The 24,648-nt window shown below is 46.7% G+C and overlaps 1 protein-coding gene across 5 annotated transcripts in view; it reads right to left on the minus strand.

Moving 5' to 3' along the window:
- The window catches only part of EFNB3 (ephrin B3), a 168,233-nt gene extending 144,008 nt beyond the window's left edge, over window positions 1–24,225 (minus strand). The window contains exon 1 of one of the 5 annotated variants that reach the window (XM_033925028.1): window positions 23,479–24,225. In XM_033925028.1, coding sequence (XP_033780919.1) covers window positions 23,479–23,597 — 119 coding nt within the window. In that variant the 5' untranslated portion in view covers window positions 23,598–24,225. Of the gene's footprint in view, window positions 1–6,524; window positions 6,622–21,711; window positions 21,768–22,650; window positions 22,773–23,478 lie in introns of those variants that run through there. The other 4 variants (XM_033925024.1, XM_033925025.1, XM_033925026.1 and 1 more) reach the window with 4 other exon arrangements.
- Window positions 24,226–24,648: the final 423 nt, after the last annotated feature.

The following is a 24,648-nucleotide window of genomic DNA, read 5'->3' on the forward strand; positions in this document are numbered from 1 at the left end:
ATGACATCACAATCTGAGCTCTAGAATGTGGCTACTTATGATTTTAAAGTGTTTGTGGCTTGCACTGATGAGGACGGAGCTTAGGCATTGGTGGAATGAGGCATTATGACATCACAATCTGAGCTCTAGAATGTGGCTACTTATGATTTTAAAGTGTTTGTGGCTTGCGCCGATGAGGACGGAGCTTAGGCATTGGTGGAATGAGGCATTATGACATCACAATCTGAGCTCTAGAATGTGGCTACTTATGATTTTAAAGTGTTTGTGGCTTGCGCTGATGAGGACGGAGCTTAGGCATTGGTGGAATGAGGCATTATGACATCACAATCTGAGCTCTAGAATGTGGCTACTTATGATTTTAAAGTGTTTGTGGCTTGCGCCGATGAGGACGGAGCTTAGGCATTGGTGGAATGAGGCATTATGACATCACAATCTGAGCCCTAGAATGTGGCTACTTATGATTTTGAAGGGTTTGAGGCTTGGGCAGATGAGGACGGAGCTTTCAGGAATGTCATTTTCTACTCACTTGTTCCTATCTCCAGATCATTTATAAATATGTTAAAAAGCCCCGTTTCAGTACAGACCCTTGGGGCATTCCACTATTTACTTTTCTCTACTGAGAAAATTGACCATTTAACCCTATTCTCTGTTTCTCATCTGTTAACTAGCTCCCAATCCACAAAAGGACACTGTTTCATATCCCATGACTTTTTCATTTTCTCAGGAGTCTCACACACCTTCTGAAAATACAGATACAATTTGGCAACCAGCTCACCCTTATCTACATATTTTATTAACATATTTAAAAAAATGACAGATTGGCAAGGAAGAGCTTCCCTTCATGAAATCCAATTTTTTTTCTACCAGCCAGTAATTTTGTTTTTCAAAATAATTTCAAACATTTTGTCTGTCACTGATGTCAGGTTCACTTGATCTGTATTTCACCCCAGAACCCTTTTTAAATTTAGGCATTACATTAAACATTCTTAAGTCTTCAGATACTATAGTTGATTTTAATGGCAGGATATATATTATTAGTAATAGGTCTAAAATTTCATTTTTTTAATCTTTCAGAAACCTAAGGCATATACCATCCAGTCCTGGTGATTTGTTACTCTTTAGTTTGCTATTTTACACTAATATATATTCCCTGTCCACTGTGATTTTCTTCAGTTCAGTTCAGTGATTCATCACCATCAAAGGCTGTTTCCAGTGTGTGTATTTCCTCGTCATCCTTACTCAATAAACACAGATCTTTTCTATGCCTAACTGGGTGCCATTTACTGAATCTGGCCCTTAAAGATCAAAGCAAGGAATTCCTTTCTTTTCCTTTTTTGCTATGGCCTTGTCTTTCATTCATGCCCTTTTCACCCCTGATTCTCATAGGCTTCTTACCCTGAATACACTTTAAAAAGTTTTTATTATAAGATTTTGCCTCTATGGCAAACTTCTTTTCAAATTCTCCTTTGACTTTCCCTTATTAAAACATGTATCTTTCGAGTGCTTACACTCTTTACTATTTTCTTCAATCGGATTTGCTTTCAATTTTTGAAAAAATATCATTTTCGCTTTAATAGCTTCTATCACTTTGCCATTTAAGCTTCCTAGCAATCATTTGCTTGTCTTTCTGACATTTTCTAATTCATGAAGTACATTTGGTCTGGGCTTCCAAGATGATATTTTTTTAAAGGTCTGGGCTTCCAAGATGATATTTTTTTAAAGTAGTGTCCATGCTGCATGCAAACTTTTTAATATTGAAACCGCTCCTAACTGTATAACTAGATTCTTCATGCTAACATTATATGTTATTGATGCATGAGTAGTTTTGCTTAATGCCTTCCTTTCCCTAATTATGTCAAATTTGATTGCATTACAATCTTTATTGCCAAACAGCTCCACCAGGTCCTGTTGCAATGGGATTTAAGATTTGGAGTAATTCCCCTTCTTATCCATTCTAGGACCAGCTGCTCGTGAATCAGTCATTTTTTACATCTAGAAACTTCACCTCTTTAGAGTGTCCTGATGGGAGTTTTATCCATTTAATACTAGGGTAATACTGACATCTTCCATTGCTATAGTGCTGTCAATTGTGTTTGCTTTTCTCATTTTTATTAATATTTCACTTCTGTTCCTTCAGCTTGACCGAGTAGGCAGAAGTGTACCCCCACTGCTATACTCTTCTCCATTGCACGCAGCATTTCAATAAAAATTTCACAGCACTGATTGAACCAATTAAAAAATTAAGTTAAGCAAGGCTTGAGGGTCAGTGGCTGGGCCCATTCATACTCTGATTCTTATGTGAGCCAAGTATAGGATAATGGAGCCATTGTGACATCACTGATGAGATTGGCTCTTAAGCATTGGTGGAATGAGGCATTATAGAAGCGGCAGAAAAGGGCCATCGGCTCAACATGTCTGCCCACTCAAAAGAACCCTCCCCTTAAAAGAACACTCCCTCTAAGCAATTCCCCTAAGTGAACCCACATGTTTATCCCTCGTTTCTTGAAGTCGGGCACATTACTGATCTCAACTACCTGACATGGAAGGCCATTCCAATGATCGACCACCCTTTCGGTGAAGAAGTACTTCCTGATTTTACTATGAAATCTCCCACCCTTGAGTTTGAGTGGATGCCATCTTGTTGCCGTAGGACATCACAATCACAGCTCTGGAATGTTGCTACTCTTTGGGTTTCTGGCAGGTACTTGGGACCTGAATTGGCCACTGTTGTAAACTGGGCTTGATAGACTTTGGTCTGTCTCAGTATGGCAATGCTTATGGTCTTATGTTCTAACCATCTGGTGTCATTCTTTAGTGTCTATCTCGACCTCAGTCCTTCTACACCAGCATTCTTCAATGCAGGGCTTGAGGGTCAGTGGCTGGGCCCATTCAGACTCTGATTCTTATGTGAGCCAAGTGTAGGGTAATGAAGCCATTGTGACATCACTGATGAGATTGGCTCTTAGTCATTGGTGGAATGAGGCATTATGACATCACAATCTCAGCTCTGGAATGTTCTGGCAGGTACTTGGGACCTGAATTGTTCACTGTTGGAATCTGGGCTTGATGGACTTCGGTCTGTCCCAGTATGGCAACGTCCTTCTACACCAGCATTCTTCAACACAAGGCTTCAGGGTCAGTGGCTGGGCCCATTCAGACTCTGAATCTTCCCTCTCTCCTTAAAGGATGACATGGGGATGGTCTCCTGTAGATGTCCACGAGGACGGTGGCAAATTCTGTCCCCATTAGAGAATGACACGGTGACAGAATTTGTCATTGTCCCCTCGGATAACCGCCCTTGAACTAGGTGCCCTTGGTCTATAGAATCAGGGCTAAAATGCCACTTCAAACAAAAGGAGTGAAAAGTAATATAAGGCTTTTCAAACAGTTTGGCATAGAGTTCCAAAGTGCTGGGGCTAAAACTTAAAGAAGGAAATTCTATACACAGGGCTTTTGAATTGCACTTGGGTGCACGCCCAATTTGCCTGTACAACTTGATTCAATAATGAGCCAATTAACCTTGATAATCGACATCCTTACAAGCAATTATTAGTGCTAATTGGATTTAATTAAAAATTGCATGCATAAACACGAGTCCAAAAAGTGGAGGCGGAAATAGGGGGGGGGGATCATGGGCGGATCGGGGCATTCCTAGAATTTACATGTGCAACTGTAGAATAAGAGGAATTCACGCCGTGTTTCAGTCGATGCAAATGGGCGGGCAAATGATGCATACTTAAAGTTAGGCTCGATTCTCAGACTTAGGTGCAGAGTTTAGGGAATAACGCTTAACTCTAAGTGCTGCTTAGAGAATAGCACTGAAATTTTTTCACTACCAAATTTTTAGATGCCATATATAGAATTTACGCCAAAATGCGCTAACTATAGTTGACTCCCATCTAGCCTTGCTAGGGTGTGGTAGAACCAGCCTGTTATCGTTAAGTGAGTGAAGGGCACATGCGGGCAAGTATGGAATAACAAGTGGCCAACCCAGGTCCCAAGTACCTGGCAGAAACCCAAAGAGTAGCAACATTCCAGAGCTGAGATTGTGATGTCATAATGCCTCATTCCACCAATGCCTAAGAGCCAACCTCATTAGTGATGTCACAAAGGCTTGATTGTCCTATATTTGGCTAACATAAACACATAAGAATTGCCATACTGGTCAAAGGTCCATCCAGCCCAATATCCTGTTTCCAACCGTGGCTAACCCAGGTCACAAGTACCTGGCAAGATCTCAAACAGTAAAACAGATTTTATGGACCTTATTCTCAAAATAAGCAATGGATTTCCCCAAATCCTTCTTAATAATGGCTTACGGACTTTTCTTTTTTTCTTTTTTAAACCCTGCTATGCTAACTGCTTTCACCAATCACCACATTCTCTGGTAACAAATTCAAAGAGGGAATGAATGAATGAAAGAGGTACAAAGAGGATATTGGGAAGGGGGCGCAGAGATACAGTGATGGTGACCAGCAAAGACAAATAGCAGAAAGGACAGAGAGACAGAACTCGGATTATAAAGGGAGAGTGAAACCGCAAAGCAGTTCAAACCATAACCAAAACCCTATTTGTTGAGGAGAGAGTGGCGCAGTGGTTAAAGCTACAGCCTCAGCACCCTGAGGTTGTGGGTTCAAACCCACACTGCTCCTTGTGACCCTGGGCAAGTCACTTAATTGCCCCAGGTACATTAGATAGATTATGAGCCCACCGGGACGGCCAGGGAAAAATGCTTGAGTAACTGAATAAATTCATGTAAACCGTTCTGAGCTTCCTTAGAAGAACGGTATAGAAAATTGAATAACTGATGAACTGGAGGGAGGACTATACATGCCCAACAAATAAAAAACCATGAAAAGAGAAGGGAGCCCGATGCAAAGTGAAAACGGTGAGCAGAGGAGCGAGCGAGGAGCGAGGCTTAATCGAGGAAGAAAGACTAGAGGGTTGTGATCAGAAGTGTCAGCTCCCTAAGAGGGAAACAACAGCTAAAGAAATTAATGAATTTGGACAGCTTCTAAGCTTCACTAGGTTCTGCCTTCCCAACCCACCCCCAGCACAGCCCGAGTCCCTTCTGCTCTGGAATCTTTCATCACAGCCTGCCAGGGTTCAGGGGGAAAGAAAGATTTGATGGGCAGAGGTTCCTACTGGAAACTTGACACCAAATGACAGATGTGAAAAGAGGTGGATCTATCCCAGGTGACCTGACCTGGCGGCAGCCACCTTTCTTTGCGGTATTCACTACCCCTTTCACAGAAAAGCTAGTCTCGGTGAAAGGTAGTGGCTTCTCTCAAACCCCTCTATCATCAAAACCCATCTCTCCTCACATACAAAGCTCTGGTTTTAGGGGGTGGACAAGCGGGGCGATTGCACAGAGCCCCTCCGCCACAAGGGGCCACCTTGGTAAAAATGTGGAAGTTTCAGGGCACCTGGCACTAGCCAGAACAACCCCTCCAGTTCTACCCTGGGCCCCCTTGTGTTTACCCTATCGGGGCCCTTGGAGAACATGCACCTTCTCCCTCCCTAGTTCTCAATGACCTCTGAGTGAATCTGTGACATCCCTAGGAAGTGACAGTATGTTCATAAGTCACCCTATCACAGCCCTCCCAGTCTTAGCCGCCGGTAAGGCGTTGAATCCTTAGGTACACTTAGGGCAGTGGTCTCAAACTCAAACCCTTTGCAGGGCCACATTTTGAATTTGTAGGCACTCGGAGGGCCTCAGAAAAAATAGTTAATGTCTTATTAAAGAAATGTCAATTTTGCATGAGGTAAAAACTCTTTATAGTTTATAAATCTTTCCTTTTGGCTAAGTCTTAATAATAATATTGTAATTTATAGCTAAAGAGACATATGATCAAGAAACGGTTTTATTTTACTTTTGTGATTATGCTAAACATACCGAGGGCCTCAAAATAGTACCTGGTGGGCCGCATGTGGCCCCTGGGCCACGAGTTTGAGACCACTGACTTAGGGTTACCATATTTTGCTGTGTAAAATCCTGGACACAAGCCATGCCCCATTCCGCCCCGCCCTGTTCTGTCTCTAGCTCCGCCTCATTCCGCCTGTAGCCTCGCCTCAGAAAACTCGTCTTTTCATTTCTGACCTCTGGGCCGCATCCGAGGGCCTCCGAGCGTGCGCGAACAGGTCCGGCATTATCCACGCATGCTCAGAGACCCTCCAGACCACGGCCAGAGATTTCCAAAACCTGGACAAACTGCTGGGTTTTGGAAAGTCCGGGCACCCGGACAGCCCTCTAGAAAGAGGGCATGTCCAGGTTTTCGCAGACGTCTGGTAACCCTAGTTACACTGCCATTTAGGCTAGGGTTTTATTGGCCTGAGTGAGCCTAAATCAAACCACACCCCAAATCCACCTTGAATCCGCCTCTAACCACTCCTACTTGCTGGTAGGTACCTCCGTGACGACGCCTACCTTGAAATGGTTAGGCATCTACCAGCTAATTAATTGATTTTAATCATTTTCAATTATGAGCACAGATTAAGTCTATTAAGAAAATTAAGTTACACACCTAGATCGGCTAAGCAGGTGGCCTCCTCTTGGCATCTTGCCATCTAAATGTTCTGCTGTGTCATTTCACCCCCTACCCCCAAGGAAGTTCCTTTTTCTATTCTTTTTGACTCTTTTCTACTCCTTTTTGACTCTTGCCGAGTGCTGGTTGCGGAGGTGTTCGATGGTCTGGTTTGTTTTATTTCTGAAGTCATTCCTAAGGCAACAGAAGTATTCAATTTGATGGAGCAAAGGACGACTGAATTTAGGCTGAAGCTTAATTCAGAAAAAACAAAATTCAATAACATACAATTGGAAAAATTACGACAGATTAAATTATAACTTTTGGTGGAATCCTGTATGCCATAAAATGGAAATTTTGGTAAATTTCAGAAAATATGGAGACCATTAAGAGACTTTTGTAATGAATGATAACATTTTCCCAAGGTAAGATATTTGATAGAAGGGAAAAGGGTGTGTATTATTTTTATTTATCTCATAACGCATATGAATATGTTAATAGTCTCACTGTATTGTATGAAATACTGTTACGGGAGGGGAGGGGATGGGAGGGTTTCTATTTAATAATAATTGTTCAGATTTAAGGTGTAATACATAATATACAAGATATTAGAATATAAATATGTAATGAAATGTTATATTTAATGTGTTATATGAGAGTTAATCAAGTGTGTATTTATTAGTTCATATGATTTTATATAATACACTTGTTGTAATATGCAAAAATGAATAAAGAATTTAAAAAAGAAAAAACAAAATTTTTTCTAGCTTCGCCACACCCGCTTGATACTAAAACATCATTGTGTATAATAAACTTAGTTATCTGATTCAATCTACTATGAAGGTTTTAGGTGTTATACTGGATCAGGGCTTAACTGTGGGGGACTCTCTGGTCAGAAAGGGGTTTTTTTTACTCTCTGGAAGCTTCGGTCCATTAGAACATATTTTGATGTTTCATCATTTAGAATTTTGGTACAAAGAAGAGCGACAAAGCCGATAAAAGGTATGGAAAACTTCTCATACGCTGACAGATTGGAAATGCTGGGGCTATTCTCCCTGGAAAAGCGGAGACTTAGAGGAGACATGATAGAAACCTTCAAAATCATGAAGGGCATAGAGAAGGTAGATAGGGACAAATTCTTCAGGCAGTGGGGAGCCACAAGTACAAGGGGGCACTCGGAGAAATTGAAAAAGGACAGGTTTAGAAAAAAATGCTAGGAAGTTCTTTTTCACTCAGAGGGTGGTGGACACATGGAACGCGCTCCCGGAGGCTGTGATAGGCCAGAGCACGCTACAGGGGTTCAAGGAGGGTCTAGATAGGTTCTTAAAAGAAAAGGGGATTGAGGGGTACAGATAGAAGCAGAGGTAGGTTATAGGATTAGTCAGAAACCACTTCACAGGTCATGGACCTGATGGGCCGCCGCGTGAGCAGGCCGCTGGGCGCGATGGACCTCTGGTCTGACCCAGTGGAGGCAACTTCTTATGTTCTTAAGTCAACTTGCTTATTGTAATATTGCCTATTTAGCAATTTCCCAGAAGAAAATGCAGCGATTCTCACTGGTGCAAAATGCGGCAGTCGGGTTACACTAGTTGGGCTGAAGAAATTCGATCATGTAGCACCTTCCTATCGACTTCTGCTGATGGAGGCGCGGGTGAAGTTTAAGTTAGGTTGTTTTTGCCTTAAGGTACTATTTGGGTTAGCCCTTAAATATATAACTGACCTTTTCTCTTTTTCAACCAATAGACGTAAGAGAAGCTCACACTTGAATTTTATCTCTCCAGCGGCTAGAGCAGTGGTTCTTAACCTCGTTGGAGGTACTGAACCCCACCAGTTTCATATGCGTGTTCACCGAACCCTTCTTTATTCCCTTAGTTTTGCCGGAGCTAGACTAGAATTACTCAACTTGGCACTGCAAATCATGCAATTAGGACGCCGACTCCCATCACGTGCCGTTATACACGTGAATCCATATTGTACATATTCGTCCGACCACTTTCGTATTTTGCTCGACATAGTAAGGGATTAAAATATTAAGATAGGTATCACACGACGTACCATCACAACAGTTACAATTCGACTACTGTGCGCATCAAATCCCCTGCACCACAGATAGGCCAAGTGATGTTGCGTGATCACCTGCAGCCAATTATGGACAAGCGGGGCGTATCATCACGAATCCTAAGCGCTTCGGCCACGTTCAATCATCTATCAGTTAAATCACAAATTTTGATCAGGAATTGACGGATGTATATAAGGCGTTAGTTACAGATTGATAGATCAAGAAACCGAGTACACGATCAGTCTCGATCAAAATCACTGAATAACTGATAGATGATTGAACGTGACCGAAGCGCTATATGAGTCGGAGGTGTGTTTTGACCTCCGCCGAACCCGCGAGAATGACTCACCGAACCCCTGGGGTTCGGTCGAACCCAGGTTAAGAACCACTGGGCTGGAGGATGTAAATTTTAAAAACATCCTCAACATCTTCTTTCATATCAGGCAACATTATGGGGTAAAGATCTGGAACAATTTACTCATGCTTACTAACACTTATGGGGAATTTAGGAGACCCCTAAAAACATGTCTGTTCCAGATATACTTAGGTAGCTGATTTGTTTAATCTTATTACAGAATAATTGATCTTTAGGGCTCTCCGTTACTAGTTCTCTTAATCTTTGTAAGTTTTACTTAATTTGTAGCATTTTTTAACTATTGTAAACCGCATAGAACTTTACGGTCCTGCGGTATATAAACTGTTATTCTTATTATTTTGTTTAATGATGTCTGTTATTGAGGCATCTTGTATGACTTATGGAATTTTATATTTTGATGTATGTGTGGGTTTGGCCAGTTTGGGCCTTAAATTAAATTCATCGTTGATGTGACATAGAAACATAGAAACAGACGGCAGATAAGGGCCCACCTAGTCTGCCCACCCCAATGACCCTCCCCTACCTTTCTCTGTGAATAGATCCCACGTGTCTATCCCATTTGGCCTTAAAATCAGCCACGCTGCTGGCCTCAATCACCTGCAGTGGAAGACTATTCCAGCGATCAACCACCCTTTCAGTGAAAAAGAATTTCCTGGTGTCACCTCGTAGTTTCCCGCCCCTGATTTTCCACGGATACCCTCTTGTTGCCGCGGGTCCCTTGAAAAAGAAGATATCTTCCTCCGCTTCGATGCGGCCCGTGAGATACTTGAACGTCTCGATCATGTCCCCCCTCTCTCTGCGCTCCTCGAGCGAGTATAGCTGCAGTTTGTCTAACCGTTCTTCGTACGGGAGATCCTTAAGTCCCGAGACCATCCGGGTGGCCATGACGTGTATGTCATATGCAATTTGATTTGATATGTAAGTGTGCAATTTGTTATAGTTTGTCTCTGAAGTGTATGGGACGATAAATGTAAATCTTTTATTTTGTATGTTAATACGTAACTCGCCCTGGATAAGGGCGGGTGAGAAATAAACAAACAAAACATTAAAAAAATGGCCGTTTAGTGAATTAAAAAGCCCAGTTGTATCTGTAGAACTGAAGAAAATAAATCTATATTCATCAAGGTGTTCGCCATCTGCCGGCAAGCACATAGCGCGCTACGAGTACCATTAAATTTAGAAGAGAACATTTGGTCTCATTAATAAAAACCAAATAGAAAATAAAAAAATGAACTCATCAATATTTAAACCCTGCACTCGGTGTTTAAACATATTCCTGGATATTCAGCGCTGGTCACTACCCAGATATCGGTGGCTATTGGGAGTAGAGTGTGTGGTGTAGTGGTTAGAGCTTTAGCCTCAGCACCCTAAGGTTATGGGTTCAAATCCTGCACTGTTCCCTGTGACCTTGGGCAAGTCACTTAATCTTTCACTGCTCCAGGTACAGTAGAAAGATTGTGAGCCTACCAGGACAGACAGGGAAAAAGCTTTGAGTGTGGTTGTAGCACTACAAAAAGGCGATACATATGCCCCAATCCGTTTCCCCAATAAAAGGCAAACTTCCCACATAACTTAGGACAGCTTATTAAGCATGTAATTGTTGTTATAGGAATATTAATACACTTCCCCCTCCGCATTTGCAGTGGTTAGGGGCAAAGCCGGCCCGCAAATATTTAAAAAATGAATAATAGTCAGGCCGGTTCTGCCCCTAACCCCCGCTTCCCCCGGCTATTTTAAGCCCTGAACCCCCCCCCCCTTAAGCCTTACCTGGTGGTCTAGCAGGTTTTCAGGCAGGAGCGATCTTCCCACGCTCCTACCCCATGCAGATCGCTCACAGGAAATGGCTGCCTTGAGCTCCCGTAGTCTCTCGAGCCATTTCCTGTGAACGATCTGCACGGGGCAGGAGCGTGGGAAGATTGCTCCTGGCCCGAAAACCCGTTAGACCAACAGGTAAGGCTTAAAGGGGGGGGGGCTTACGGCAGCCATTCTGATGACGGCTCTGCACGGGGCAGGAGCATAGGAAGATCGCTCGGGAAACTATAGGCCGGTAAGTTTGACATCGGTTCCAGGCAAGATGGTAGAAGCACTGATAAAGGACAGCATCTGTGAGCACATCGAAAAAAATGGGCTGATGAAAGCGAGCCAACATGGCTTCTGCAAGGGAAGATCGTGCCAAACAAACTTACTGCACTTCTTTGAGGGGGTAAACAGCCAGTTGGACAAAGGGGAACCTGTAGACATCATTTACCTTGACTTCCAAAAGGCCTTTGACAAGGTACCCCATGAGCGGCTACTTAGGAAGCTGTGGAACCACGGGGTGGAAGGGGACGTACACAGATGGATCAAACACTGGTTGGCAGGCAGGAGACAGAGGGTTGGAGTGAAGGGTCACTACTCGGGCTGGAGGAAAGTCACGAGCGGAGTTCCGCAGGGGTCTGTACTTGGACCGCTGCTGTTCAATATATTTATAAATGACCTGGAAACGGGGACGAAATGTGAACTTATAAAATTTGCGGACGACACTAAACTCTGTAGGAGGGTTAGAACTACGGAAGAGTGTGAGGACCTACAAAGGGACCTAAACAAACTGGAGGAGTGGGCGAATAAATGGCAGATGAAATTCAATGTAGGGAAATGCAAGGTCATGCATATAGGGAGAAAGAACCCGATGTTCAGCTACCAAATGGGGGGATTAGTATTAGAGGGAAGTAACCTTGAAAGAGATTTGGGTGTACTGGTGGATACAACAATGAAGACAACGGCGCAATGCGCAGCAGCCGCGAAGAAGGCAAACAGAATGTTGGGTATTATTAAAAATGGTATTACGACCAGAACAAAAGAAGTCATCCTGCCGTTGTATCGGGCAATGGTGCGCCCGCACCTGGAGTACTGTGTTCAGTATTGGTCACCGTACCTTAAGAAGGATATGGCAATACTTGAGAGGGTCCAGAGGAGAGCGACACGAATGATTAAGGGCATGGAAAACCTTTCATACACTGAAAGATTGGAGAAGCTGGAGCTCTTCTCCCTGGAAAAGCGGAGACTCAGAGGAGACATGATAGAAACCTACAAGATCATGAAGGGCATAGAGAAAGTAGAGAGAGATAGATTCTTCAAATTTTCAAAACATAAAAGAACAAGAGGGCATTCGGAAAAATTGGAAGGGGATAGATTCAAAACAAATGCTAGGAAGTTTTTCTTTACTCAGCGGGTGGTGGATACCTGGAATGCGCTTCCAGAGGACGTAATAGGGCAGAGTACGGTACTGGGGTTTAAGAAAGGATTGGACAATTTCCTGTTGGAAAAGGGGATAGAGGGGTATAGATAGAGGATTACTGCACAGGTCCTGGACCTGTTGGGCCGCCGCGTGAGCGGACTGCTGGGCGCGATGGACCTCGGGTCTGACCCGGCAGAGGCATTGCTTATGTTCTTATGTTCCTGCCCCGCTTCACCACTAGACCACCAGGAAAGGTTCCGGGGATGCAGGAGGGAGGCGGCCGATTAGTTATTCGTGATTTTTCACACTTCACGGCCCGGCTCTGCACCTAACCCCCACGAATACCGAGGGAGAAGTGCAATGTATATGTGTCAGGGCTAGGCATGGCTCTGACCCCGCCCATGCACATCATTTGCAGAATCCCGACTAAGGGCCGCTCCACATGGAACTGCTAATTAGTTTCAATCGGTGCCAGCTAACACCAACAATAACCACTTGGGTTAATACCAATTAGTGGTCGCTATTCTGTAACTTGTGCATCCAGGTTTGATAGGCGTAAATTTGTCTGCATAGTTTTATAGCATTACAGGGATAACACTAGAGTGGTCTGTAATGATTTTCAGCGGCCTTATCTGAATAAATCCACTGAAAATTATTGACTGGCCCCAGATAAATGCTTTTCAATATCGAGCCGTAACTCCTTACTTTTACAAAATGGATTTGTAACATTAACGATTTTGCTAGGAGCCAGCAGGTTTCTCTACCCGAGACTCTCGAGATCACAAGCCTGTTCCTCCCTGTGGACGTAGTCTCTTTAACAAGGATGGTTTCATTTTGTAAGCGCATCCTTTTGGAAAGCAGGAAAATAAAGATTCATTATCTTTATCAAGGCGGGAATGAAAGTCCTGGGAAAACAAGTTGCGACGCCCAGGCTGGCTCTTTCTACCGCAGCTGTGCCCCGCGGGCAGCTCTTCCTCTACGGAGTACCCAGCTTTCAGGCACTGCCACAACATGCAGCTCTCCAGCACCCAGTGGTGACGGCTCCGAGACTCCCGTCTGCCGCAGCCAAACCCACATCTGCTGGTTCCGGAGCGTCTCTGCAGGTCCTATACCAGCTCCAACTTTTATTGCTGAGATCTCAGCACGCAGCGTGTCACCTGTAGGACGGGATGACTCAAGGGATGGGCACAGGGGCACAGAGCCTGTCACCTTTAGGATGGGATGGCTAAGGGGTTGGGCACAAGTGCATGAAGGCTGTCACTTCTAGGACTGGAGAACTCGGGACGGATACAGGGACACGCAGCCTGTCACCTCTAGGATTGGAAGACAGAGGGGACACAGGAATGGGTACAGGGACACGGACTCTGTCACCTTTGACACATAGCCTGTTACCTCTAAGATTGGAGGGCAAAAGAGACAGATACAGCCAGGACTGGATAGGGCGGGAGATGGGCACAGGATCACAGCCCGTTACCTCCAGCCCTAGATGTCTCGGAGAATGAGCAAAGGGGCACAAGGCTTGTCACCTCAAGACTGGATGACTCGGGGAAACGCGTAGCCCAATGACACAGAGTCTATCACCTTTGGAAATGGATGGTGCTTTTAGGAACTGGGTGGCCTGATTTTCTGTCTCAGAGCCGCTCCGCTCCTGGGGCTGAGCTTCCCGGATCACGCAGGCGGAGAACTGCGATGCAAACAACTATTCAGAGGTTTTGTGCCAACATCTGGGGGTGCAGATTAAAAACTGAACTGGTGCCACCTCTTGAGAGAAGGAAGGGGAGACATCAGCCTTGTGAGATGCCACCAGGTGCTGCATTAAGACATCCCTCACCTCCCATGTTAAGCCAGGCCAGCAGTTTGGCCTAACTTTCCTACCTCTTAACACTGCCCTATCCCTTATCTGTGAGGAGCGCAGGGGAGAGAGCAGGAGAAGGGGTTTGGCACTGCAGAACTGCAGCAGGGAGAGATGAGCTGAGGAAATGGGTCTTATAATCTTTACCAGATGTTGCTCACCACATTTTTTTTAATATAGCTTTCCTTTCTCTCCTCTGATCTAAGAAGAAAAAAAAAAAAAGCAGTGTAACCTTTACAGACTGACAAAGCAGTGCCATTTAAAAACACTCCACAATAATTCAACACTTTCACTTCCCCAAGGAGTGCAGAGCTCATATTGAGATTACTGGGCAAAGGAAGGTGGGGAAGGCAGAATTAGCAAGGAAGGGACTCAATGCTGGATCAAGCTCAGCCCAGCAAGTCACTGGCATTCCCGGCCTTCAGCACCCTGATGGAGGCTCAGCCCAGCCAGTCACTGGCACTCCCAGCCTTCAGCACCCTGATGGAGGCTCAGCCCAGCCAGTCACTGGCACTCATGGCCTTCAGCACCCTGATGGAGGCTCAGCCCAGCCAGTCACTGGCACTCCCAGCCTTCAGCGCCCTGATGGAGGCTCAGCCCAGCCAGTCACTGGCACTCATGGCCTTCAGCACCCTGATGGAGGCTCAGCCCAGCCAGTCACTGGCACTCCCAGCCTTCAGCGCCCTGATGGAGGCTCAGCCCAGCCAGTCACTGGCACTCACGGCCTTCAGCACCCCGATGGAGGCTCAGCCCAGCCAGTCACTGGCACTCTCGGCCTTCAGCGCCCTGATGGAGGCTCAGCCCAGCCAGTCACTGGCACTCTCGGCCTTCAGCGCCCTAATGGAGGCTCAGCCCAGCCAGTCACTGGCACTCTCGGCCTTCAGCACCCTGATGGAGGCTCAGCCCAGCCAGTCACTGGCACTCACGGCCTTCAGCGCCCTGATGGAGGCTCAGCCCAGCCAGTCACTGGCACTCACGGCCTTCAGCACCCTGATGGAGGCTCAGCCCAGCCAGTCACTGGCACTCACGGCCTTCAGCACCCTGATGGAGGCTCAGCCCAGCCAGTCACTGGCACTCTCGGCCTTCAGCGCCCTAATGGAGGCTCAGCCCAGCCAGTCACTGGCACTCCCAGCCTTCAGCGCCCTGATGGAGGCTCAGCCCAGCCAGTCACTGGCACTCTCGGCCTTCAGCGCCCTAATGGAGGCTCAGCCCAGCCAGTCACTGGCACTCATGGCCTTCAGCACCCTGATGGAGGCTCAGCCCAGCCAGTCACTGGCACTCCCAGCCTTCAGCGCCCTGATGGAGGCTCAGCCCAGCCAGTCACTGGCACTCACGGCCTTCAGCACCCTGATGGAGGCTCAGCCCAGCCAGTCACTGGCACTCTCGGCCTTCAGCGCCCTAATGGAGGCTCAGCCCAGCCAGTCACTGGCACTCCCAGCCTTCAGCGCCCTGATGGAGGCTCAGCCCAGCCAGTCACTGGCACTCACGGCCTTCAGCACCCTGATGGAGGCTCAGCCCAGCCAGTCACTGGCACTCACGGCCTTCAGCACCCTGATGGAGGCTCAGCCCAGCCAGTCACTGGCACTCACGGCCTTCAGCGCCCTAATGGAGGCTCAGCCCAGCCAGTCACTGGCACTCACGGCCTTCAGCGCCCTAATGGAGGCTCAGCCCAGCCAGTCACTGGCACTCATGGCCTTCAGCACCCTGATGGAGGCTCAGCCCAGCCAGTCACTGGCACTCCCAGCCTTCAGCGCCCTGATGGAGGCTCAGCCCAGCCAGTCACTGGCACTCACGGCCTTCAGCACCCTGATGGAGGCTCAGCCCAGCCAGTCACTGGCACTCTCGGCCTTCAGCGCCCTAATGGAGGCTCAGCCCAGCCAGTCACTGGCACTCCCAGCCTTCAGCGCCCTGATGGAGGCTCAGCCCAGCCAGTCACTGGCACTCACGGCCTTCAGCACCCTGATGGAGGCTCAGCCCAGCCAGTCACTGGCACTCACGGCCTTCAGCACCCTGATGGAGGCTCAGCCCAGCCAGTCACTGGCACTCACGGCCTTCAGCGTCCTAATGGAGGCTCAGCCCAGCCAGTCACTGGCACTCCCGGCCTTCAGCGCCCTGCAGGCTCAGCCCACTCCCGGCCTTCGCGCCCCGATGGAGGCTCAGGCCAGCAAGTCACTGGCACTCCCAGCCTTCAGCACCCTGGAGGCTCAGCCCACTCCCGGCCTTCGCGCCCTGATGGAGGCTCAGCCCAGTCATCACTGGCACTCAGCCTTCAGCAACCTGAGGCTCAGCTCAGCTGAGTGAGTCAGACGTTTGTGCACCAACTTGGGCTCAGCCCAGTAAGTTACTGAGGCTCATCACCCAGGATGTCTACTGTCTGTGCTAGCTGAAATCATATATCATGCATCACCTTGTACACTGTTAATGCTGTACAGACCGTTAGCCTTATAGATACTGTCTTGTACAGTGCCATGTACACTGTCGGCATAATATCAAAATAAAATCATCTCATACGGACCCTCAGACGCCACAGGTAACATATAAAGAAAACCACACTTCTTAGAACTCTGTACCAGTGGCATAGCGAGGGCGAGAGGCGCCTAGGACGGTGGTGTCCCCCCCTCCCCGCTCCCCCCTAACTTAATTGTTTAATAGACTTAATCGGCACCGATAATTGATGTAAATTGCACTAATCGGATGTTGTTAAGCGCCTTCCGCTTAGAGGCAGGCGCCTAGTCCAACGCGGGCACGGTCAGGGGGCGAGTCGTGGGCGTGTTTTGCACGTAGGCGCCCGTTTTGGATTTAGGCGCGCACTTTTAGGCTAAGAAAACCCTGGCACAAATAGGGCCACGGCTAAAGTCAGGACGCCTAGGCGAGGCCTTAGGCGGCGCCAAGCGCGATTCTATAAAGTGCGCCTAACTTTTTATAGAATTGCGCTTAGCGCCCCACGAGCTTCGTACAGCCTCTCGCGCACCATCTTCTTTCGTAAATGTAATGACTCGTATCACCCTGTCCACAAGTCAGCATTGTATTAATATGTTCTCAGGCTTCTGCGGCTGGCGTCACGATTGTAGCAGGTTTCCGTGTCTCGCCGATGTCGGTTCTTTCTACACAGACGCGGCGAGACACGGAAACCTCCAAATATGGTCCTACACACACAGTCAGCACCATTTAAATATGACCCCACCTAATACAGTCCCACACACTCTTCATCAGTGGCGTAGTATGGGCAGGGGGGTGGACTGCCCCTGGCGCCATCTTTGCAGGAGTGCCGGTGCCTCTCCTCCTCTCTGACACCCCCCCCCCCCCGTGCACCTCTTTAAAAGTTCACCGAAGCGAGCAGTGTCTTCCACCTGCTGCTCACGCCAGCCTCGACTCCCTTCCGACATCACTTCCTGGATGCGGGACCAGGACGTGACTTCAGAAGGGTGTCGAGGTCGGTGCGAGCGGCAGGTACGCAACGCTGCTCGTGATAGCGAACTTTTAAAGAGCTATGCAGGGAGGTGAGGAGGGAGGCGCTAAAGCGACGGGGAAGAGTTGGGGGGGGCACGATGCACCACCCTGAGCGCCAATCTCCCTGTACCTCATACAGCCCATCATGCACCATCGCCTTTCATAAATATAATGACCTGTGTTATCCGGTGACAGGTCAAATGCACGCAAGACAACAGCGCGCGGACAAAAACGCGAAGACAAATCAGCGCAAAGATAATACCGCGCAAAGACAATAGCGCGCGAGACAATTGAGCGCAAGGATAACTCGGCGCAACACATTTGAGCGCAACGATAACTCAGCGCAAGACAATTGAGCGCAAGGATAACTCAGCGAAACAATTCAACGCACCTCAAAATGGCGCATGGCGAATGAAGGGCATGCGCGCGTTAACACGTGATCACGTCACCACGTTATCAGTATGGTTCCCTTGCCTCTTTTGCGTTTTGAATATTAGTCACATGAATGCATTTTCGTTACTATGGTTACGTTTCCTCTTTATATATGTGCTCCGAACAGCCCGCCCTCCTTTCGCCGCCTGCGCGCACTGTCATCACTATATTAATATATCATCATCCTATATGGTCCTACACATACTGTCCACACCATATAAGTATACCACCACTTAAACAGCCCCATCAGCACGGGATAATCGCGCGCCAACAATCCAGCGCAAGACAGAAGCACGCGAGGGAAAAGCTAATTTTTAAAGAGCTCCGACAGGGTGTGTGGGGGGAACCCCCCCACTCTAATGCATAGTGTTCGCGCTGCCGTTGCGGGGGGGGTGGGGGGGTGAAACCCCCACTATTATAGAGAAAACGGAACTTTTCCCGAAAAAAATCGGAAAAGTTCCGTTTTCTCTATAATGGAGGGTTCCAATTCCCCGAACCCCCCCTCCAACAGCAGCGCAAACACTATGCAATAAACCCCCCCCCCAAACCCCCCGTCGGAACTCTTTAAAAATTAGTTTTTCCCCCGCGTGCTTCTGTCTTGCGCCGAATTGTCAGCACGCTGGTGTCTTGCGCGCCACTGACTATGAACCCCTTATACATACTCCCCCAGATTCTATATATGGCACTTTAAGTAGCGCTATAGAAATGATTTAATAATATTAGTAGCAAGCACCGCTGGTGACTAGCAAGCAATTACCGGTAGGAATTGGCAGGAATTAGAATGTATGCACGCATCTTTTTGGGCGTATTCTATAAAGAAGCGCACGTAAATTGTAGCACCTAGAACCGAAAAGGGGCCGAGGCCACTGGAGGGGCACAGGTGGGTCATGTGTACTTTGTAAAATGTACGCACGCCTTTATAGAAAACGCCCGATCCACTCGTTAGGCACGAGATTTACCCTGGGTTTTAGTCGCCGTGGACGGTACGCACCTAAATTTAGTCGCAGGTCCTGGTGTTAGACGCTTTTTTCTAAACCGTGCGTTAGCTTTTGGCGCCTTTTACTAAGCCGCGGCGGTGTTTTTAGCGCGCGCTAACCCCCGTGCTCTGCGGGGAAACCAACGCCAGCTCAACGGCGGCATTAGCGTCTAGCGCGCAGCATCGTAGCGTGCGCTAAAACCGCTAACGCAGCTTAGTAAAAGGAGCCCTAAGCCTTTTTTTTAAAATTCTGTGCCGATTTTTTTTTTTTGGGGGGGGGGGAGTATCATATGTAGAAATCTCCCCCCGTAATACCTTATACAGTCTCTCAAACGAGGGGCCGCTGAAAGGTTCGCAGCCCGGCCAACAAAGTTGGGGCAGTTTCCGTCGAGGGCTTTACGCTCAGTCCGGCGATTTGCCACTTTTTCCGTTCCATATTTTTCAGACGGACTTTTCAACGGCCCCACGTATACCATCAGCTTTCCCTACTTATGAGGGTCTGTATGAGGCAATATCATATTTATACGGCACTGACAGTGTGTAGGGCCGTATCGGGAGCTCTAATATTTATATGATGCTGACAGTGTGAGTGGGTCCATATGAGGTTTCGTAGTTCATTAAAATCTGATTAAACGCTTAGCATAAAATTCAAAGCGTATTACGACAGTCATGGCGGTGCGTACAACACCATACAAGGTATTCTATTTATGAAAAGCTAATGACATATTTTGTCTTTTACAGTCATGTGGTAATATACTAACACCTCACACTGGGGTCCTTTTATTAAAGGTCCACTAACCCATTTAGCGCGCACTAAAGATTATTAGCATGCTAAGATGCCCGTAGGAATATAACGGATGTCTTCGCATTTAGCGCGTGCTAAGTCGGTTAAAAGGACCCCATTGTCAGCACCACATAAATATTATAACACCTCATACAGGCCCTCATACATCATCAGCTTTTCACAAACATAATAATGTCTAGTACAATCCCACGCATACTGTCTGCTCTGTATTAATATATTGACACCTCAAACGCTCCTACACAAATTGTCAGCACTGTACAAATACGATATCTCTTCATGTGGTCCGGCTTATGCCTCTTTATGGCCCTGTGCACACTGTCAGCACCGAATAAATAGAAATAATACCTCATAAAACCCTGCGCACAGTCAGTACTGTATACATACAATAATGTCTCATATAGCTCAGTGCACACCAGTAGTGCTGCATAAATTTAATAATGCTTCATACAGTCCTGTGCATAGTCAGTACTATATAAATACAATGTCTCATATAGCCCTGCACATACCGTCAGTGCTGTATACATACAATAATGTCTCATATAGCCTTGCACATACCATCAGTGCTGTATACATTCAATAATACCTCATATAGCCCTTGCACACTGTCAGCACCATATAAATGCCATGCCTCATACAGCCTTGCACACACCGTCAGTGCTGCATACATACAATAATGTCTCATATAGCCCTGCACCTACCGTCAGTGCTGTATACATTCAATAATACCTCATATAGCCCTTGCACACTGTCAGCACCATATAAATACCATCTCATACAGCCTTGCACATACCGTCAGTGCTGTATACATTCAATAATACCTCATATAGCCCTTGCACATACCGTCAGTGCTGTATACATTCAATAATACCTCATATAGCCCTTGCACACTGTCAGCACCATATAAATGCCATGCCTCATACAGCCTTGCACACACCGTCAGTACTGCATACATACAATAATGTCTCATATAGCCCTTGCACACTGTCAGGACCATATAAATGCCATGCCTCATACAGCCTTGCACATACCGTCAGTGCAGTATACATTCAATAATACCTCATATAGCCCTTGCACACTGTCAGCACCATATAAATACCATGCCTCATACAGCCTTGCACACACTGTCAGTGCTGTATACATACAATAATGCCTCATATAGCCCTGCACATACCGTCAGTGCTGTACACATTCAATAATACCTCATATAGCCCTTGCACACTATCAGCACCAAATAAATGCAATGCCTCACCTCACACAGCCTTGCACACACTGTCAGTGCTGTATACATACAATAATGTCTCATATAGCCCTGCACATACCGTCAGTGCTGTATACATTCATTAATACCTCATATAGCCCTTGCACACTATCAGCACCATATAAATACCATGTCTCATACAGCCTTGCACACACCGTCAGTGCTGTATACATACAATAATACCTCATATAGCCCTGCACATACTGTCAGTGCTGTATACATTCATTAATACCTCATATAGCCCTTGCACACTATCAGCACCATATAAATACCATGTCTCATACAGCCTTGCACACACCGTCAGTGCTGTATACATACAATAATACCTCATATAGCCCTTGCACACTATCAGCACCATATAAATGTCATGCCTCATACAGCCTTGCACACACCGTCAGTGCTGTATACATACAATAATACCTCATACAGCTTTGTGCACTGTCAGCGCTGCATAAACACAGTACCATTTTTATATGGCCCTATAGACTTATAAACGTCTCCCCCCACACAACGAAGCTGTACTCCTGTTTCCAAAGACTTTATTGAGAGGTATCACCTGCCTGCGGTTCATGAAATGTGTTGGTGTGACTTGTCCAGGCTGTGGTGTTTCTTACAGCTTCCTTTACTTCTAAATCCCATGCAAAATTATTATTGTTAAATATTTTCATTTCAATGTATCCCTTTGTTCCTCAGCTTCTTTCTCCCCAGAACTCAAAAGGGAAATCTGAAAGCGGTCTTGATATTTTCCCCCCCCCCCCTTACCTGCAGCGGTAAGGAACTGTATCTTTTTTGAACAGATGCATGTCCCCAAGCCCAGGGCCGGTCCAACCAGTAGGCAACACGGACAGTTTGCCTAGGGCAGCAAAAAGCAGTTGCAGACGAAGCAAAACAATAGATGCAGACAGCTGCACAAACTCAAACCATCAGCACCTACTTTTGCCCTGCAGGAAGGACACAGTTTTCAGATAGTCCATTACCTTTGTAAATAGCCTTTGAAAACTTGTTATTATGGATCCTATTTACAAAGCAAGGGCAATGTTTCAGTTTACAAGTATGAAGTCCAAGTATGTATTTCCATAGGCTTGTTCTGGGAAGCACAGGTTTGGGGGTGATCACGCTTGTTAAAAGTTTAACCATCAAAAGGTTGGAGGGCGTGCAAAAAAGTTAACTGGATGGGGGGGGGGCAGTACCTAATTTCCTTGCACCGCCCTGCCCAAGCCAAAACACACACAACCCTAAAAGAAGATGGGGAAAAAAATGCATCCAACTTTCCTCCCCCACTCCCTTCAAAAAAAAAAAAAAAAAAGAGCCCAGCTTAAAAAAATAAATATTTTCCTTTTGTTGAAAGAGAGCTTGCAGATTCCCCCCCCCTCTCCCCCAGTCAAACTTTCTGAAAATGCCCCTATTCCCGAGTGTCTGAGTGCAGCGCCTTTGGTTTGACCCCCACGACAAGGGGTGATGCCGGAGGGGGGGAAAACTGGGATCAGCATTTTTAAATTAAAAGAAAAAAAAAAAAAGTTTAAATTCGTTCTGGGCTCTGAACTTACAGAATTGTTACCAGATGCTTCCATTTTTACAAACAGCTCACAAAGTCTCTTTAGTTTTTCTATTCCCCCCCCCCCCCCGTGAATTGCTCTTTTAAAACCCACTTGCAAGGTGGGGTGGGGGTGCAGAGAAAAATTTTAAAAAAAAAAGACTCACAAAGAGGTTATATTTGCATCCACTTGAAAAGCCCATTTTTTTTTTGCCTCCTCCCAATCCGGCTCAGCATTAAGATAAAAAGTCGGAAAAGTTTTGAGCATTGCCCGGTAACTTATAACAGTTACGATTCCACAACCTCGTCGGTGCTATTACAATTTTTTAAAGGGGGGGAGAGAAAAAAAAAAACCAACCCCAAGCACCAGCCCTTGTGGATAATTCTGCACCTTTTTCCAGCGTAGGAAGACGATGTGATTCATTTGTTTCATAGATCCTTAACAGGATCTGGCTCTTGTGAATTTTGCAGGGGGGGGGCTATTTTTGGAGGTGCTGCTGAGCTTTCAATTAGCAATGAGAAATTGTTAAAAAAATAAAAAGGACAGGAAAAGAGGCGCAGAGCCCTTCAGAAGGCGAGAGAAAATGATTTCAGGGCAAACAGATAAGGGATGAGAGAAAATGCAGAGAATGAGACAAGGTTGAAAGTGAACGCGAACCAAGAGAGGGAGAGCTGAGAAAGGAAAAAGGAAGGACAAGGGACGGGGGGAGAGAAGCAGGGAGCGAGAGAAAGGAATGAATGAACGGGGGAAATAGGGAGAAAAGTTACAGTGGAACAAGGACTACGCGCGAGTCTGACACTTTTCTCGCAGCGTTTGATGTTCCACAAATAGAAGCCGCGGATTTATGCGCGTTGTTTGTACATTCTCGCGCAATGTACACACACAACTGCAAACAACACAAACACAATAACCCTCCCCCCCTTTTTTTTTTTAAACAGAGTAAGACAAACCCCCCCACCCCCACCCCCACCCCTTTGCCTTGCCTTGCACTCACTTCTTATTGGACGAGTTCCAGTAGATGGGCTCCAGGCTCAGGGCAGAGATGATCCAAAGCTCCAGCAGGGACAAGATCAAGCCGATGCAAAACCCTTCCAGACACATCCCCGAGGCCATGGTCCCCCCCCCCTCAAAAAAAAAAAAAGTAACCACAGCAGGAAAAAAAATATCTGAATATTGGGGGGTCACGATTCCCCCCCTTCTTTTAACGCAGCTTTCCTTCTCAAAAAAATGCAAAATATTAAATCCATAGGACTACAGATATTGCAAAGAAGACTGACAAGTTTCCATTGTCTCTTCTGCTTCGGGGGGGGGGGGCAAACTTTTCCTCCCCACTCCTGGCTGCCGAGATCCCCGAGCTAGAGGGAGAGAAAACTTCTCTCTACTTTTCTGTATCAATTTGGGGGGGTCTTGCTCTGGGCCGGATCTTCCTGGGGTTTTTTCACCTCGTCAGCTCCGGATCTGATCCTGGGCGTTTTGGAGGGGGGGTAGGGAGAGAGAGCATGAGGCAGCCAGGTAGAGAGACTGGGGTGTGTGTGTGTGTATATGGGTATGAGTTGTGCTATAGGCAAGGGATCCTGGTTTGTGTCTCCAGGCTGCTGGGATGGAGGAGGAGGGAGTGGGGGGAGGAGAGAAGGTGGGGCAGCCACAGAGGAGATAATGAGAAAGAGAAAGACGGAGGAAGGGCTGGCGAAATGGAAATCCCGGAGGCGGCCGAGCGCAGGGATCGGGAGTCGACAGGTGAGAGCCAAAGCGCGGACGCAGGACGTCGGACTCTTTCAGGCTCTGCAGAATGGGCTTCGGTAGGTCTCTAAGGGGGGGAGGGGAGGGAGGCACTGCACCGACCCGCTCACAGGGGCAGGCAGACAACCCAGAAAGATTCAAGAAACTTTATTGTCATGACAAACGTGTGCACGTTGCGAAAGTATGACTCTTTCCCCTTCAATGATTACACAGCAATTTTCCTACCCATTATTTATTAAGCATTTTTTTTTAATCCAGTGCATGCAAACTGTGCAGACGCTCTTCGGGGTAGGCATTTTTTGTTCTGAGCTTTTCTCTCTTTTGCCTCTGGATTTGTGGCACAGGAACAAGAGAAGGTGCATTTTTTTTAATGCTTCATCTTTTTTTTTTTTTTTTTTCCCAACTCTTTCGCTGTATTTTGGGA

Source organism: Geotrypetes seraphini, chromosome 16 (assembly GCF_902459505.1).
Source record: "Geotrypetes seraphini chromosome 16, aGeoSer1.1, whole genome shotgun sequence".
In the NCBI taxonomy this organism is placed as follows: Eukaryota; Metazoa; Chordata; class Amphibia; order Gymnophiona; family Dermophiidae; genus Geotrypetes; species Geotrypetes seraphini.